General features: G+C 40.8%; 2 protein-coding genes across 2 annotated transcripts; one reads left to right on the forward strand and one right to left on the reverse strand.

Moving 5' to 3' along the window:
- Positions 1 to 451: 451 nt before the first annotated feature.
- On the forward strand, positions 452 to 5,318 carry LOC141913130 (myosin light chain kinase, smooth muscle-like). Its single transcript, XM_074804588.1, has 9 exons — positions 452 to 550; positions 896 to 986; positions 1,657 to 1,872; positions 3,144 to 3,285; positions 4,026 to 4,225; positions 4,501 to 4,653; positions 4,756 to 4,801; positions 4,967 to 5,041; positions 5,181 to 5,318. The coding sequence occupies exons 1-9, from the start codon at positions 514 to 516 to the stop codon at positions 5,238 to 5,240; spliced, it is 1,020 nt and encodes a 339-aa protein (XP_074660689.1). The 5' UTR covers positions 452 to 513; the 3' UTR covers positions 5,241 to 5,318.
- Positions 5,319 to 5,945: 627 nt separating this feature from the next.
- LOC141913061 (uncharacterized) lies at positions 5,946 to 15,838 on the reverse strand. The gene is made up of 2 exons (XM_074804503.1): positions 15,696 to 15,838; positions 5,946 to 10,043 (listed from the first exon to the last, which is right to left on the reverse strand). Exon 2 carries the CDS (start codon positions 9,978 to 9,980, stop codon positions 6,897 to 6,899), a length of 3,084 nt encoding a protein of 1,027 aa, XP_074660604.1. The 5' UTR covers positions 9,981 to 10,043; positions 15,696 to 15,838; the 3' UTR covers positions 5,946 to 6,896.
- Between the last annotated feature and the right edge of the window lie 817 nt (positions 15,839 to 16,655).

Here is a 16,655-nt window from a genome sequence, read left to right on the forward strand (position 1 = left end):
TTGCATGAAATAAATCTATAAAAACAAATTAATTAATTTTTGTTGATGAATTTTGTTGTCGTCATATTTCTAAGAAAAAAATGCAAGACTGGTTTTCGAAATTTTCAAAGTAGACTCCGCCCGAATCGGATCCGGTCAACGCGGATAAGAATTCAGATGCCCCCGGACTCAGATCTCCAGATAATTCCGCGATTAATGAACCCCCCGACTCGCTCTCTCGTGCTCGCTCCCGACTCGCTGCGTATCTATCCCGCCGCATCCAGTTTATAAATAGTAAACTGTATTCTCTGCAACTCTGACTCAAACTCGGTGCAAGTGAAATGAGCTGCGATACTGAACGTATAAAAACAACGCTATTTCATCCAGGTTAGTGCGGCTTATTCTGCTTCTTATTATCATTATCGGATGATATTGATTGCTGATTAACAGTTTTACCGATAAACAAAACCAAAATCAACATCAGTGAGATTCGGAATTTGTGGAGATTACTTTCGGATTTTCAACATTTTCAGAATGAGTATACGCATTGAGGAAACCGAACCTTTAGAAGGTAAACACAATCTACATCAGTTTGAACAAAGGAGAAACTTTTGCTCCTTCAATTGTTCGTATTGTAATTAGGTAAACCTGCAATCTATAGGGAAATGACACAGTCGGTTTGACAAACCTACAAGCTCTTAAGTAAATCTTATCATCGTTTTTCTTTTGCCTACGAAAGCTTTGCACGATATAAAGCTACGGCCACATTTCTAACGCAATTTATTGAATAGTTCCTACGTTTTTAGTTCCTTCGTTTTCACAAATACCAGTGACTGCCCAACAGCAACTTAGTCACCTAGAATATAGCATTTCATCATAACACGGGTCAGCGCATTATCGATCATATGTATTTCAGAGGACATAAAATTTTTTGAGCCCAGGGACATTCAACTGAAGAGCAAACAATGGGTAGTCGACGAATACGATATCATGGACTTTTTGGGCAGGTATGTTTGAAGTTAGTAGATCGATCGTTCTTCAATAAATATCTCTAGAATAATCGCGCGCATTTTTTCGGTAGAAATCTGTATATATCATATACATCTATGAAGATGCACGGTAAAACTACCTGCTGCTGCTGCTGCTGCTGTTGCTGCTGCTGCTGCTGCTGCTGCTGCAGCTACTGTGTTTACGATACGTTCTCGATTAGTATACACCATACCTATACGTCGCATTACTAGCATACCTCGCTAATACTTGCCACTTATTTTATATTTTGATACCAAAACAATTTATGGGGGAAAATACGGCGTTATCACTTCTTCCATCCATCCATCATACATTGGCCGCTAAGGGTAGTTAGTTACCAAATCGTTAGTGGTAAGCTTTTATAATCGGGTGGGCATAATGATGTGATTTGTGAAATGTGAAACTAAACCATAGACAGGTTACTGACTTGGGGCGGGTCACAAACTCGTTGAAGGGTAGTGTGTGACCAATGAGCCCCTTCCTTAAAAGGTGGCCACCTGCCGATCCTAACTCTCAATACGACGTCATCAAATCAATCTCGACCCAGTGTTCAAACCCAGATTCATCCAATTCAAACAACTGTTATGTGGGCTTCCGTGCATAATAAAGCTTCGCTTTACGAAAACTGAATTCATGACTTTTCCACAGCGGAAAGTTCGGTGAAGTGAAACGATGTCGAGAAAAAGCGACTGAAAGACTCCTGGCGGCGAAATTCATCAGCGTTTGTAACAAAGACGAGAAACAAAACGTCATCAACGAAATAGAAATCATGAAAAAACTTCAACATCCCCGATTACTGCAGCTATACGACGCGTTCGATGCGTCATCTAGTAAACTTCGAGAAATGTGTCTAGTTTTGGAAATGTAAGTTTTTAGTTTTTTGTTTCCTAGTAACAGAGTTCCAACCTCGCGGAATAAACCATACGTTAAAAGTTAATTACCGGAGTAGTTTATTACCGGACGGCTAACTTGGAATACGGGATATCGACAAATTCAAGTTCTTGAATTACTCGTTTGATGGCGCTAGTCAGAACCGGAAATTTGAACCTAAATCCGCCATGTTTTAGTTCATTTGCGATAAAAATCTCTCGCTTCAAGTTTTTAGTTAGCGATATTTTACTTACTATACATAGGCACGCATAATCCTTTAAGTATGATATCCTGACAATGTGTTGAATTCGATAAAAACTCACTTTGAACGCTAATGATCACTAGAAATGTCAACAAATTACCAAAAATCACAAATTTAGCGATGACGCTCGAAGCAGCTAACGGAAGTAATGACTGGTGCCGGGTGGCATCACTTTGTTGTTGAGTTCAAGACTCTAAGGTGAATTCATTGCAGACTACACTGATAAATATGAAATAATATTACGAAATGAAATTGATTTTAGAAGGACTACACTCGTAGATTCATAATGAAAATATGAAAAGTACCAGGACTCGAACCAACAATCGAAATTGGGCCGTCAAGTGCTGCCACCATGTGATACCTGGCAACCAGTCTTTACATCTTCAGCCGTTGCAAAATGTTTTTTGATAATTTTAGGACCTTTATAGTGATTTCTAGCCTTTGCAGTGAGGTTTTATCATATCCAACATAGCGGTAGAATACCATATTTAAAGGATTACACGTGACGATATATAGTAGGTAAAATATCGATCATTGAAAACTTGAAGCGAGAGATTTTCATCGCAAATGAACTAGAGCATGGAGGATTTAGGTTCCGATTTCCGGTTCTGACTAGCGCCATCAAACGAGTAATTCAAGAACTTGAATTTGTCGATATCCCGTATTATCTTCGAATTTCACTTTTAATTGAGTTGATTCTAGTTTATTTACAGTTTCGGAATAGACCTTTCTTTTCTTTTATTTTCTAGAAATATGTCACAAGGACGCTTCCGTATCATTTATATAGATTGATGCATGTGAATAATTACTGAAAAAACCTACGCCTTATATTTGTATATATGAATTAAACTATAATTTCTAAATACTAAATAGCATTTAATTGAGTTTATTTTAGTTTCCGTACGATTTCTATAGATTGATGCATAGATTGATGATTAATTACTGAAAACTGAAAAAACCTACGCCTTATATTTGTATGAATTAAACTATTATTTCTAAACAGCATTGAAGGCGGTGAACTGTTTGAAAGAGTCGTCGACGATGATTTTATTCTGACGGAAAAAGCTTGCGCATGTTTCTGCAAACAGATCGTCGAAGGTGTTGGTTATATGCACAGCAAATTGATTCTACATCTAGATATGAAAGTACGTACTTTCTACTTATATGTTTAAAGCCCAATGTAAAACCTAAAAGCGAATTTTATTTATCAAACATTGAAATCAAAAGACAACGTTGTCGCCTATAACACTGATCGCGGTGTATGTGGTCTCAGAGCGAGAGATCATTCCCGTATAAAGCGACTGAGAGACTTCTTATAGGCGAAATGCTAGAGGTTAGGTGCGAGGACGATGGTAGATAACCGACCCGTAAGTTTGATTGTCAGTTCACCATTGATAGTGAATCTTATACGGGACACGCCATGTCGTCGTGAATACTGGTCACAGGCCTTGATACTCACTATTACCATTCGACCAAATCACAACTTGAGAATGAACCTCGAACCAGCCAACTTTGGCATGTGATTGGCTGGTTTGGACATGGACGATGTGAATACATTTCAACTGGTGACCATTCATGTGTCCAGGACTTTTCTAATTGAAAATGAACTACAAACACAAGGCATTAGACATTTCACTTTCAAAAACTGATCGTCCACACTTCACATGTGTTCAGAACTTCACATGAGACATTTTCAATGGAAAATGAACTACAAACACCAGACAGGCATTAGACATTTTATCAGTACACTTTCAAAAAGTGTTCGTCCAGACTTAGTATTATACAACGGAGAATTTTCAAAGGAACTTTTAGAGCAATAATTTGTCGCTGATTTAATAGCGGATTTTTATCAGTAATAATAATCATCGTTTTATTTTTGTATCAGCCAGAAAATATCCTATGCCTGACACGAACTGGCAACAGAGTGAAAATAATCGACTTCGGTTTAGCGAAAGAGTACAATCCTAAAAAGAAACTAATGGTGCTAGCAGGTACCCCGGAGTTTGTGGCACCCGAAATAGTCAACTACGAAGGCGTCAGTTATTCCACCGATATGTGGAGTATCGGAGTCATCGTTTATGTTTTGTAAGTTGCTGAAAATTCTTTTAGAAAAATATACAGTCAACCCCCGATATACCGCCCTCCTATTTACCACGACCCCCGCCTACCGCCAGGTTTTCTCAATGTACATCCCTATACAAATACATAATAAAACACCCCCGATACGCCGCTATACCCCCTATACCGCCAAAATCGTTCTGCACCGATGTGGGCGGTATATCGGGGTTTGACTATAGTTGCAAAAACAATCCATTTTCGCCTCTGTCCACGGTCTATTTTTCTGGTTTTTTTATGTGCAGGTTATCGGGTCTGTCGCCATTCGTTGGCGACCACGATATGGATACGTTACAAAACGTTACGTCGTGTCAATGGAATTTCGATTATCCGGAGTTCGATAACATTTCCAACGAGGCCAAAGATTTCATCTCTAAACTATTGATCAAAGATCACAGGTAACCATTCAACTGAGTTTTTATTCGAAATACACGAATCATCGTCTAATTTTTTTTGTGCGGTGGAAGTTTTAATGATCGCGATATTTTTTTACTTTTTAGAAAACGTTTGAAAAGTGAACAGTGTATGAGTCACCCGTGGCTTCAGGTATCAATAATTCAAACTTCACCAAGTACATGACACGATTATTACGAAGATTTTCAGTATTTCTCCGCTACCCTATCTAAACATATCAATCAAGATTTAGATAATACAAAAACCCGTTTAATTTCACCAGACTCGTCGTATTAACAGGTTCCACTGTATTTGTAGAATAACGTCAGGAAGCCGGAAACATCGCTGTCAAAAACTAGACTCAAGCGTTTTGTTATCAGGAGAAAATGGCAGGTAGGTTCAGACTATTACCAAACCCGAGAATCGTCGCGGGGACTCGGGGTAATGGACTGCTCCATGGTGGTCTTTCAAACAATCTGAAATCCTCCTCAATGAATGTTAACCAGTCGATATGTATATGTCTATTTTACAGAAAGCAGTGAACACGATCCTAGCGTTGACCAGGATGGGAATACAACTGGTTGATATCTAATTTCGAGATGATGAATTCGTCGTTGTCGTCGGTGCTAATTTTGCAAGCAGAATAATCACATGTTAACAATTTGTATATAATGCATGATTCGTCATCTGAGGCGGGGTAGAGAGGGGGTAAGAGAGGGGGGTAGGAGAGGGGGGTAGAAAGGGGTATCATTCATGAAGAAGACGCGTCCCAGCAAATCAAAATGGCGGATCCTGTGCTGCAATAGTTCCGAATCTTTTTGGTTCAGCGAAATACGATATCACAAAAATACACATCTAGTAGTTGGAAGGTCGGGTCCAGAAGAAAAGAATTGTTCGTATGAAGCAGCCATGTCTAATGCAACTAGTTCAGTTCCTCTAAAATCATGACCCGGCAGTTATAGAAATGAACTGATTACAATGTTTACTGCAGTTTACAAAATAACCGGGCCGATTGGGAGAAACAAACAAGGTATCGTTCTATTGTAGCCTTACTGCCCTGCATAAAATACACACATATATGTGTAAATATATTAATATATATATATTTTTGTTTTATTGAATGAATAAATGATGTCATAATTCAACGCATCCAAATCTTCATCGTTTAAACGTCCGCCAAAACTGTGGAAGAGTCACCGGGAAAATGCCGTACGACCCGAGAAAAAAATTGTCTTTTCTAACAACTGATAGAATAAAATAGAAAGTCATAATAAAACTATATACAGTAGACCCCGAGCCTCGGAGTCGGATCATTTCAATATTTCGATGAATATCCCCGAATTAAACGGTTATCTAATGATGGGGAGAGATCCGACTCTAAGAGGAGCGTCTACTGTTGTTTATTCTACGTTAAACACAAGAGCTGTTTGAAGGTAATAAATGTATACAAGTTTTAGACTATAGATCACGTAAATACGGCTAACAACAAAAAACACAACCGCAACATTACAGTTTGCAATATGAAATATATGATTAAAGCACAACAATAAACTATAGGGAATAATGACACTAGCGATGATGATGATGATGATGATGATGATGATGATGATGATGATGATGATGATGATGATGATGATGATGATGATGATGATGATGATGATGATGACGATGACGATGATGAGAGTTGAAAACTGTTTGATTTTCAGGTATATTTCCACGTTTTACGAGACTATATTTTCTGAACGATTTGTGGATTGTTTTTAAGGGGGAAACCTCTTTCTCGTTGTATAAATGAGGACTAGCCACTGATTGGTCGATATTACGTAGGCACGTACACTCACAAATCAACAAATTGTCATCATACACAATGTGAGTCGAGCTAGGCCCGAATCGAGCTAGAACCCCTCTATATAGATTTTTGTTAGATTAGGAAGCATCATATATAAACAGCGACTATATCTATGGACCACAATTATCAGATGTAAAATTATGTTAGGGCACATGATCTACTGACCAGAAGACTCCCGCACCCAAAATATAAGCCGCAATCACACGGATCAGACCCGAATCAAATTAGAGAACACATTCACACGTAAACAACTCACTCGATACACTAGCCCGGTCTCATGTTTTTGGTAGGGCCAAATATGGCCCAGGCCCATTTGGCACCCTCGTGAACTCAACAGTTGTTCCGGGCCAAAAACACTTGTGTGTGATCGCGGCTATACAATCAAACGAAACAATAGCTTCAATTATAATGAATGACATGCGATGAAAATTCATGAACTCCATCGCAAACTTTACCGCATAAATTACACTGCCACGGGTTGTTTAGATTGTGCAGTCCCATATGAAGATAATAAAGAGTTCGATCGCAGAATATCATCTGACAAAACTTACACATCAATAAAATCGGTTGTTTCAGAACGAAGTCTAAAACATCGGTCGTACAATCGGACTGCGCTAACGACGGCGCTGGTACGCACGATGAATTACGTGATTTAGACTCATCCGACGCGACGATATTATTGGACGACGCGTCGATCGATCGTCGAATCGAATTCGGACTCAAAAACGACGACGTCGACGACGAATTGTCGCGCGACGTTCGACCGTAACTACGCACGCTCATCGGCGACGGTATATCGATACGCGGTTCCGATTCAGACGTGCAGGGGGCGCTCTGCGTACTGCAGCGTCTGCGGTCGGTATGACGACCGTACGACGAATGAGTCGACGCGTAACTCATACGCGGACGTTTAGACGGAGAACGTCGTTCGGCGTCCGTCGACGACGCCGGTGCGCTGGTCTCCGTCGCCGGGCGACAATGTTCATTGTTCGAGAAGTGATTGTAATACGAGATTTTACTCGGAAAAACGGCGCAACATTTATAACAATTGAACACGTGAGGAGTAGAATCGTGAGAGGATCGAGGTCGCGTGAAACTATCTCCGAGAGGTCGGAGTAACGAGGTCGCGTAACTAACGCGGTTACTACGCGGTAATTCTGCGGTCTTCTCGTCGGTAGAATTCGTACTCGATGAACACATCTCTAGACGCAGACGTTTCTCTACTTGTAACTTGTGCGAGACGTGTCCGAGATGTCGCGTAACATAGAGTAACGTACGGAACTCTACCTTACACACGGTGCACGCCCACGTCTCCGTGTTCTTATCGTAAACGATGATATTACCGTCGAACAGTTCGCCCGAGTCGGATATCGACTTACGGGCGTCGCTCGACGTCGTTACCTCGGAATCGACGGCTAACGACCGATGTCGCGACGCCGTCTGCTCGGCGAGTTCGTCCGCTAGTTCGCGGTCGCACGGCGAACTGTTCCGTCCGACGAAATTCGACTGATCTTTATAAAGAGCGAGTAGAATAGAGCGTTGCCAGTCGTGCATCGACGTCGAGGAGGTCGACGGCGACGATGCCGATGAAGATGACGCTATATTGCGCGATGTCGCGTCGCCGTAGTTACCGCCTCCTCCGGTGTTTATCGGCAGATGAGAATGTAACAACATGTGCATCGCTAACGCGTCCTGATCCTTCAACCCGATCTTACAAACCGGACACTGGTAAATATCCGTATCGATTCTATTCTGTAAATTGGCGCCCCCTATCGTCGTCATCGGCGACGCGTTATTGTTATCGTGATAAAGCGAATTGATGAGGTTTTCTAAAGTCGTGTAGTTCGTCGCCGTGGCTGAGGTGGCGCTAGCGCTGACGTTACGTCTGCTGTAGGCGCCGGCGATGCTCGACGCGTTCGTCGCGTGATCCAACATAACGTGCATCGCTAAACCGTCGCGACTCGGAAACTTTAAACTGCAGAACGTGCACGCGATGCTGTAGAGGTTGGAAGCCGTGCTGCGCGGTATTTCATACGCGTCGACCGGTTCTGATTTGATAACCGGATGCGATGTGGTCGACGGAGGGTTTAAAACGGCGGCGACAGACACAGAATCGGTCGCGGCGACTTCGTTAGTCTGGCGAGCGTGCTGCAACATGTGCATCGCGAACATATCCTGATCGACGAGACGTCGTTTACAAACACCGCACTCATACGGGTAATCTACGCGACGCTTCTGACTTTCGGACAACGTCAAATTCACGGCTTTCATCGACTCGTTTATATTTAATAAAGGCGTGTGAGGATCGAACTTCGACTCTTCGTCGCTGGCCGCGACGTCTGTCGTGATGTCGTTATTCGTCGAATTCTTCCCGTCGTCGTCGCTGTCTTCGTCGATCTTCTCTTTCTTGATGACGACGAGTTCCGGTCGTTTCGAGCATCCATCGACCTCATTGTCTTCGCATATCGTTTTTTCCCCTCGCTGCTGCTGCTGCTGCTGCTGTAATAAGAGTAAAGCTGACTGCTTGACGATACCAGATCCGGTATGTATACCCATCTGAGCGAGCGCGTTGTGACTTTCCTCGCGCGCGATCTCCAACATGTGCATCGCGTACGAATCACGATTCACGTAGATCGTGTTACAATGATGACACCGGAACAGATTCTTGACACGTAAGGCGACCTCGCGATGTCGCGACGTCGCCACGTGATTCCGAAGCGACATCTCGTTCGCGAACGTCACGCGACACAGTTTACATTCGAGCGCGCTTTCATCGACGCCCGATTTCAAATGACCGTCTAAATGATCCTGATACCCGGCGAACGTCGACGCCTTCTCGAAACAAACCGGGCATCGAAATAGTTGTTCGGCCCGATTCAATTTTTTACCATTACTACTAGTACCGCCGCCGCTAGCGCTGCCCCCTAGTGTCATATGATGTACGTAGAATTCGTGCGACAGTAATGAATCGCGGTCGGTGAACGATTCACCGCAGTACGAACAGTCGCGTATACGACCTCGATTCACGCATTGATCAACGTGTTTCTTCAGGAATTCACCGGCTGCGAACACCGCGTGGCAGTACCAACATTTCAACGCGACCAAATGAAAATTAACGTGCGTCATGAATTTCTCCGCGTCCGAACTTTCGAAGCAGCAAATATCGCAGATTTTATTCGCGACTTCGTCGGAATCTGCGACCGTCGCCGACGCCGCGTCGTCTTCATCGTTGCCCGCGACTTCTTGATCGTTTTCGACCGATGAAGAGTTGTTACTGCTGTTCTTGAAGGATGAATCTTTTTCGTCTGGTTTTTTTAAATTTGAATCTCGCGACGATTCATCGATAGCCGGATCGATCACGAGAGACGGTTTCATGCGTTTTCGTCGGTTCGATTGCGTCCACCAGATGGCGTCGTCGCTGTTTGTCGGTGTCACGTGAGAATGTCCGTTTTTCCGAGTACATTCAGTCGTATCTTGCGACATCGCGCGTGCGTGTGCGTGTGTGTGTGTGTTTATATTATAGGTTCCAGTTTCAGTCACTCAGTACTGAAAATACACAATGTTAAACTGTCCGTTAGAATTCTGAATAAAACTAAATTTATATATCAAACTACCGGTGCTACCCGGACCCAACCTCGCGCCTATATTTCAGATATTCGATGTTTCATCACTTTACTTTTAGACTATTTTCGGTCATATGGTCTGGGCATCACTTCTGATGAAATTAATGATATTGTTCACACGTTAGCGGTGGAAATGTAATATTTTTCATAATGTCAAAGTCTATTATATTCCTCAAAATAATGTATATGTTATTATCAAAATGATTAATTCGTGATAATAGTTGAAAGCACCTCTCTTAAATAATTACCTAATGTCTATGTTCCTTGAGCCCTAGGCTATTCATGTAAATAGTTAAAAATATGCTTATTTTTGCCTTCTGACTTTTCTATTTTTCAACTTTAATTAGTTTTTATCTCTAATGAAAGATGGCAGCACCTGTAAACTGATTCTAATCATCTATGATGAACTCGGTCGAACATAGTGAAATATAAGTAACTAATGATACACCGCACTATGGTGTAGATGCATTATATCGGTGTGCCCTTTCTCAATGCACTAGGTTGGCATTCTTCTAATGATATTTCAAAATCAAGTCATCTGTAAGTATTCTTTTAAAAAAACCAGGTATCGATAATTATAAAAATTCCTAATTCGTATTATACACATTCCAGGGGTGAAACCAGGGTAGGATGCGAGGGATGTGTGCCCGCCTAAAATGTTAAGTTGCCTTCTATGGAATCTATGGAAAATGGATCATATTGAACTTATTGATATTGGCGGCTTAGATCCACGCCTGCATTTCATGACCAGAAGATGTTTAACTTTGGCGAAACAAACTCATAGCGAACTCAGAACTCAGAACTACTGAAGACCCGGCAGATTGTAGATCCATCTACTGAAGAAATACGATACATCAAAATCCAGAATTAATAATTCCACGCGAGGGAGGGATGATGGAAGCAGCATTTTTCAGATAAAGAGAGATAGTCGATAGAAAATAAACGCGACGGACAATGAACAACAACGAAATACAGTTAGAGAAAGATGAGCCGCGTTGTTACGGCGTCGTCGTTCTATAATGCATGCGTTTAATGAAAGCGTCGCATGAATTATGCAAACAACTGACATCATCTTCACCGCCTTCATCATCATCTTCCTCATCATCGTTGAAGGAATGAAAGTTTGTGCCGATGAGAAATGGATGCAAAACTGCAATGCACATTTTACAAGCGAATGATGGGCATTTAGCGCTGAATTATTCATAAGCGCATATTAGAATAAATGCAATTGAATAGTTCATCATCATTGTATCAGCGTTTGTGCGCACAGTGAAATAGACAATATCATTTATGCAAGTTTACATTTTTAATTAAGGGGTTGATGGGCTAGACTGGTTGTTAATTGACTGTACGTGATGGGCTAGACTGGTTGTGAGTTGACTGTGCGTGATGGGCTAGACTGGTTGTGAGTTGACTGGTTTTGTATGTGATGGGCTAGACTGGTTGTTAGTTGACTGGTGTTGTGCGTGATGGGCTAGACTGGTTGTTAGTTGACTGGTGTTGTATGTGATGGGCTAGACTGGTTGTTAGTTGACTGGTGTTGTGCGTGATGGGCTAGACTGGTTGTTAGTTGACTGGTGTTGTATGTGATGGGCTAGACTGGTTGTGAGTTGACTGGTGTTGTATGTGATGGGCTAGACTGGTTGTTAGTTGACTGGTGTTGTGTCGATGTATAAATATAAAGATATGTATATGGCGTATCTCATGTAGTCACGTTTCAAAAACAAATCATCGCAAACCGTATGAATCATAAATAGATTTCAACCTAATCGAAATACAGTTAATGTAAATTCTGAATATTAGTAATAAGCGAAAAACCATTTTGATCACGAATAAATCCTTTAAAAGCTGATTAATAAAGTTCCCAATTTCCTTAGTTTATGTATCGTAAAACCTAAAGCGCGAAGCTCACAGAATCCTTTTCAATTTCTTGGAAAATGTCCTAGAATTCTAGGTACAGTAGTTAGGTATGGTTGAATTGTCAGAATTCTAGAATCTAGTTTACTGTAGAAAGGTCTAGTGGTAGTTTGAACGCGGCTATAGTTTCCACGAAGGAAACAGAAAGATCCAAATTGGAAAAACACAGGAACCAGTTCATTTCACTGTTACGTTAAAACATTGGAAATGAATACATTTTGACACCGGAGTTCAATAGCTGTCGTGGCTTACACCTAAAGCCTAGCGCACATCGACAAAGCGACTGGAGACAACTAGTTGCTAGTGAGCGAGTACCCCGCGCACATCGAAAATTTAGTAAAAACCAGCAACTACGAGGCTCATGCCGGTCGCTAGGTCCATAGCGCACACATCGACAGCAACTGAGATGTGGTCCAGCAAATATTCTTGAGGGCATCACAAGTCACGTGACAAATAGCTTTGTTTTAGTCAGTTACAACCATGTGTTGTTGATTATGGAGCGCTCACATCGACGGATATGAAAGCAACTGAGTACAACTAGTTGCTCAAAAGTAGAACATGAGCAACTGGGTGGAACTGGAGATAGATGGACGCTAACCAGTCGTAAGCTAACTCACATCGACAAATTCGAGCAACTGATTGTATCCAGCCAATTGCTCTCATGCGCCGAAAACTGCCTGGCAACTAGTTGTCTCCAATCGCAGTGTCAATGTGCGCTAGGCTTAACACCACGTTAGTTCTAAAGCCAATCTAACAATTTATGACCAGTCTTAAGACACAACAATAGAATTAAAGACTATTTGTTCTTGGTCAATTTATCCGTTCACTGAATGAACAAAAGCTATAAATTCGACAAACACTTTGAACTCTATAGTCCTCTGAGAGATATTTCTGATATCTCAATGATGAGGAGGTCAGAACTGATACCTTACATAATATATACCCGAAATCTAATATAGATATAGCACGCGCATCATATTGAGACCGGACACACGATGATGATGGGCGACTCAATCATCATTGCCTAATAATTCCACATCGTTAATTATTAATCATTGACCCTCGGGAACCGCTTGAACTAGAACGTGATCGAGGGCGCGGGTAACGTACTAACTCATTATATTTTGTCACCCGTGAAGAAGTAGAAGATGTCTATAATTGTCTGACGTTGTTACACGTACAATAATCATTGATAATACGAGAAAAACTGATCATAGAATATTCATAAACATGACAATCAACACATCAATATCTGCAGCTGTTTGTTGTGACCGGTCGTAACGATTGACAAATATATCGACAACGTAGTATTTTCATGCAGCGATTAACATGAATTGTGTTGTATTTATAGCTATTTCGATACGGAAATTTACAACGTTTGTCACCAACTGAAACCACAAAAGCTTTAGTCATTTCACAGGTGACAGCGGGCTTGAGAATTTCGCCAAAAACTTTTCTGATTATCAAAATATTCGAAACACTACGCAACTTATTCAATCATAGTACCTCAGAAAAAATGCCAGTCGGAAAAAATAATTCAATATGGTTAAAGTCAGAATGAAGCGCCTGAAATCGCTATTAATGTAATGCTTACATACTCAAATACAAATATCTGACGGTCACAAGAAATGTACTGAGTCTACACCGCACATCACTTATCTTATTTCAAGACAAACATGCTTCAACACATCATCACTAAAACTTCTATTGATCATTTTCATCTATTCGAAAACAACTAACGAATTTAAACTGACGACAATAGACAACTTTAAAAATGAAATTCTATATGAAATGAAGCTTCATCTAATTGGGTACTACTTGCACTAGATTACAATGTTTAAGGAAAAAATTATGAATAAATATCTAGAGAATTCAGCTTCTTTAAGATGTACAAAACTTGTATAATTTTCTTAACACAAAAAATGAACGGCGTTGAGCATTTCAAAGCAAATTGCCCCCCCCCCAAAAAATGAAACAAAAAAACTTACCAACAACGACGACAAGAGATTGTTGGCGGCTGATAACCGTTAGACGACGGACAGTTAGAAATAGACTGACAAAATCGACACCAGTGTATAAGTTGCTTTTAGTCGAAGCCGTTTCAATTATGGATTAGGACTGACGTATTACGGGCGTACATTATAGATGAACTGAAACGCGGCAAGAGTTTGGTAGATCTACGCAACGCGCCCCTCAAACTTCCCCGACGACATCAAATATTCACGAGGCTTTATGGAATTTTTAATGCGAACGCAATAATACCCGGAGAACGTAAGTGGATGGCGTCGTGAATTATGAATGAACCACTACAGGTTCCAGTTTATCAGCTTTTAGCTTTCAGAAAACAACGCGATGATGGCCGCGATATACTCATTATTGCATCATTTAGTAACGTCAATCGACGACGACGCCGCGCCCGACGACGGCCACCGGTAGATCGTATTAACATCGACAATGCGACCGGTGATTTTTGCGCCGACGCGATAGATTTCTATGGAACGATTTCGGTCAGCGTTTCAATAATTCAACGGACGCTGAAGTTTTCTAACTTGCGCAACGCGACGACGGGTATTGTCTCCGCGCGGAATCTATCAATATATATATATATATATATATATATATATATATATCCACTTAAACAAAACGAAAAAAACCAAAAAAAAACTGAACTACACGAGCAACGAAACCAACGGTAATCGGAGAATCGGCGGAATATTCTCGTTACAATCAAAAAGACACCTCTCCTCGTTACAACCAATGACAAAGACTAATACCGTAAACGATCGCTGTACCAAAAAAAATCTATAGAGTTTCGAGCGTGAAAAATCTAAATATATAAAATCACGATTTTTTTTGCATATCCGAAATCGTATACGCATGTTTTTTTTTTTTCGTTTGACGACATTAAATAAACTTCCCGCTCGAACAGTTTAACGTCATCTATAAACTGAGCTGAATAATGACTTTCAAACTCACTCTTAGTTTCACTAAAAACATGGTTTCAAGCTACGATTGATTTCGAAGATGATCGAACTGATGATAATGGCCACAATTTGACCCGGGTCGAACTGGCCTCCATCAGATAGAAGTCAAATGTCTAATGCGACAGCATTTACACATGTAAATCACTTACTCATTACTAAATTGCTATCAGAATGATGCTGCGGCAAGTGAAGTGAATCACTTCCAGAACCAGTTAGAATTCACACGAAATAATTTAACCCTTGGTAAAATGTGGCGCGACCCTAGTCCGACGTTTTCAGTCTGGCGCTGTCAATCAGGCACGGCGCCCATTTTAACTATATCTGAACATTGATACGAACCGTGATACGTGGCTAAACAGGCTCTTGATGATTACATTGATTTATATAAGCCCGTTAAAAACCACAGTTGTGGGTTGAAAAAAACATAAAATCCAACATTGAACTAAAACATATCAAAAGTGGAAATATTTCGAGTGGTTCCAACCACCTTTCATCTAAAGGACTCGAAGAATGGAATAATTCTGCTCCGAATAAACGTTATAGCTCGATTAAAAATTTGTGGAATTTTGTGTTATGTTAAAGCAACGCGGATACTTGGATTTCAAATAAGTTCCAAGTCTAGTTCGAATCCATTGTGAGGTTATGTTAATCATTTGTTCAGAACGAGTATTTACCTTATATTAATATATTTCAGCGTGTAATAGTATTTAGAATCCGGGCGGAGGTTCTATATTGTCTGCGTTCAGTTCTTGTTGTTTCACTATATCCTGAGCTTCTCGTTGCATTCGCTCCAGTTTTTCCAGCGTCACGGATTTCAGCGGCATTAATTTCGGTTTACAGAGAACCGTAGACGGTACGTCCTCTTGGTAGAGCTGACCGTTTTTCGGTAAAACCTCCTTGAATTGGTTTTTATTCACCGTCGAGTCGGCCATCGCGTTAGTTTATAGGTTTTCAAACGCGACGCGAGTTTTAAATGCGAATATTCCGATCAAAGCTGCAAAGAAGAGAAAATTTCATTAAAATCCTACATAGGCCGAATTCTATGCGCAAGTATTATACGGGGTCCCTACAGATCGGTCATTCCTGGATATAAGGAGTTTTAAAAAGGAGACAATTCCAAGCAAGTGTCTGCATCATTTCTAAATCCCAATAAGGAAACTTTAATCCACTACAATACCTAAACATGGTTTCTTATTCAGTATCCGCCGGTTAAAGAATTTGGTAAAACAAAATCCAGGTCCCAACTGTATCTAATTAGGCTTAGTCTACAGTGCAGATTTAAATTAGATTTAAACGTTTCCAAGATGGTGATAGTTTTATTTCAATTTTTTTGTTATCGCAATTATAAATCTAGTAAAATCTCCCAGCACACTGGGATACTGAATCATTTAGATGAGTCATTCAAATAAACACCAGGACTATGACGATTATACCGGGGAAGTCATTATCTGTCTGTTCTAATGCTGCGTTCAAATTACCAGTATTACGCAAATACAACATTGAGCTGTAGGACGACTGGTCAATAGGACTAAATACTACTGGTCAACTGGTTAGCACGCTTGCTTTATATGTACGAGACCCGGGTTCAATAAGATCCCGGTGAGTGCGCGTTAATTTCACTCTTGTTTGTTACA

The sequence above is a fragment of the Tubulanus polymorphus genome, chromosome 11 (assembly GCF_964204645.1).
Source record: "Tubulanus polymorphus chromosome 11, tnTubPoly1.2, whole genome shotgun sequence".
Lineage (NCBI taxonomy): Eukaryota > Metazoa > Nemertea > Palaeonemertea > Tubulaniformes > Tubulanidae > Tubulanus > Tubulanus polymorphus.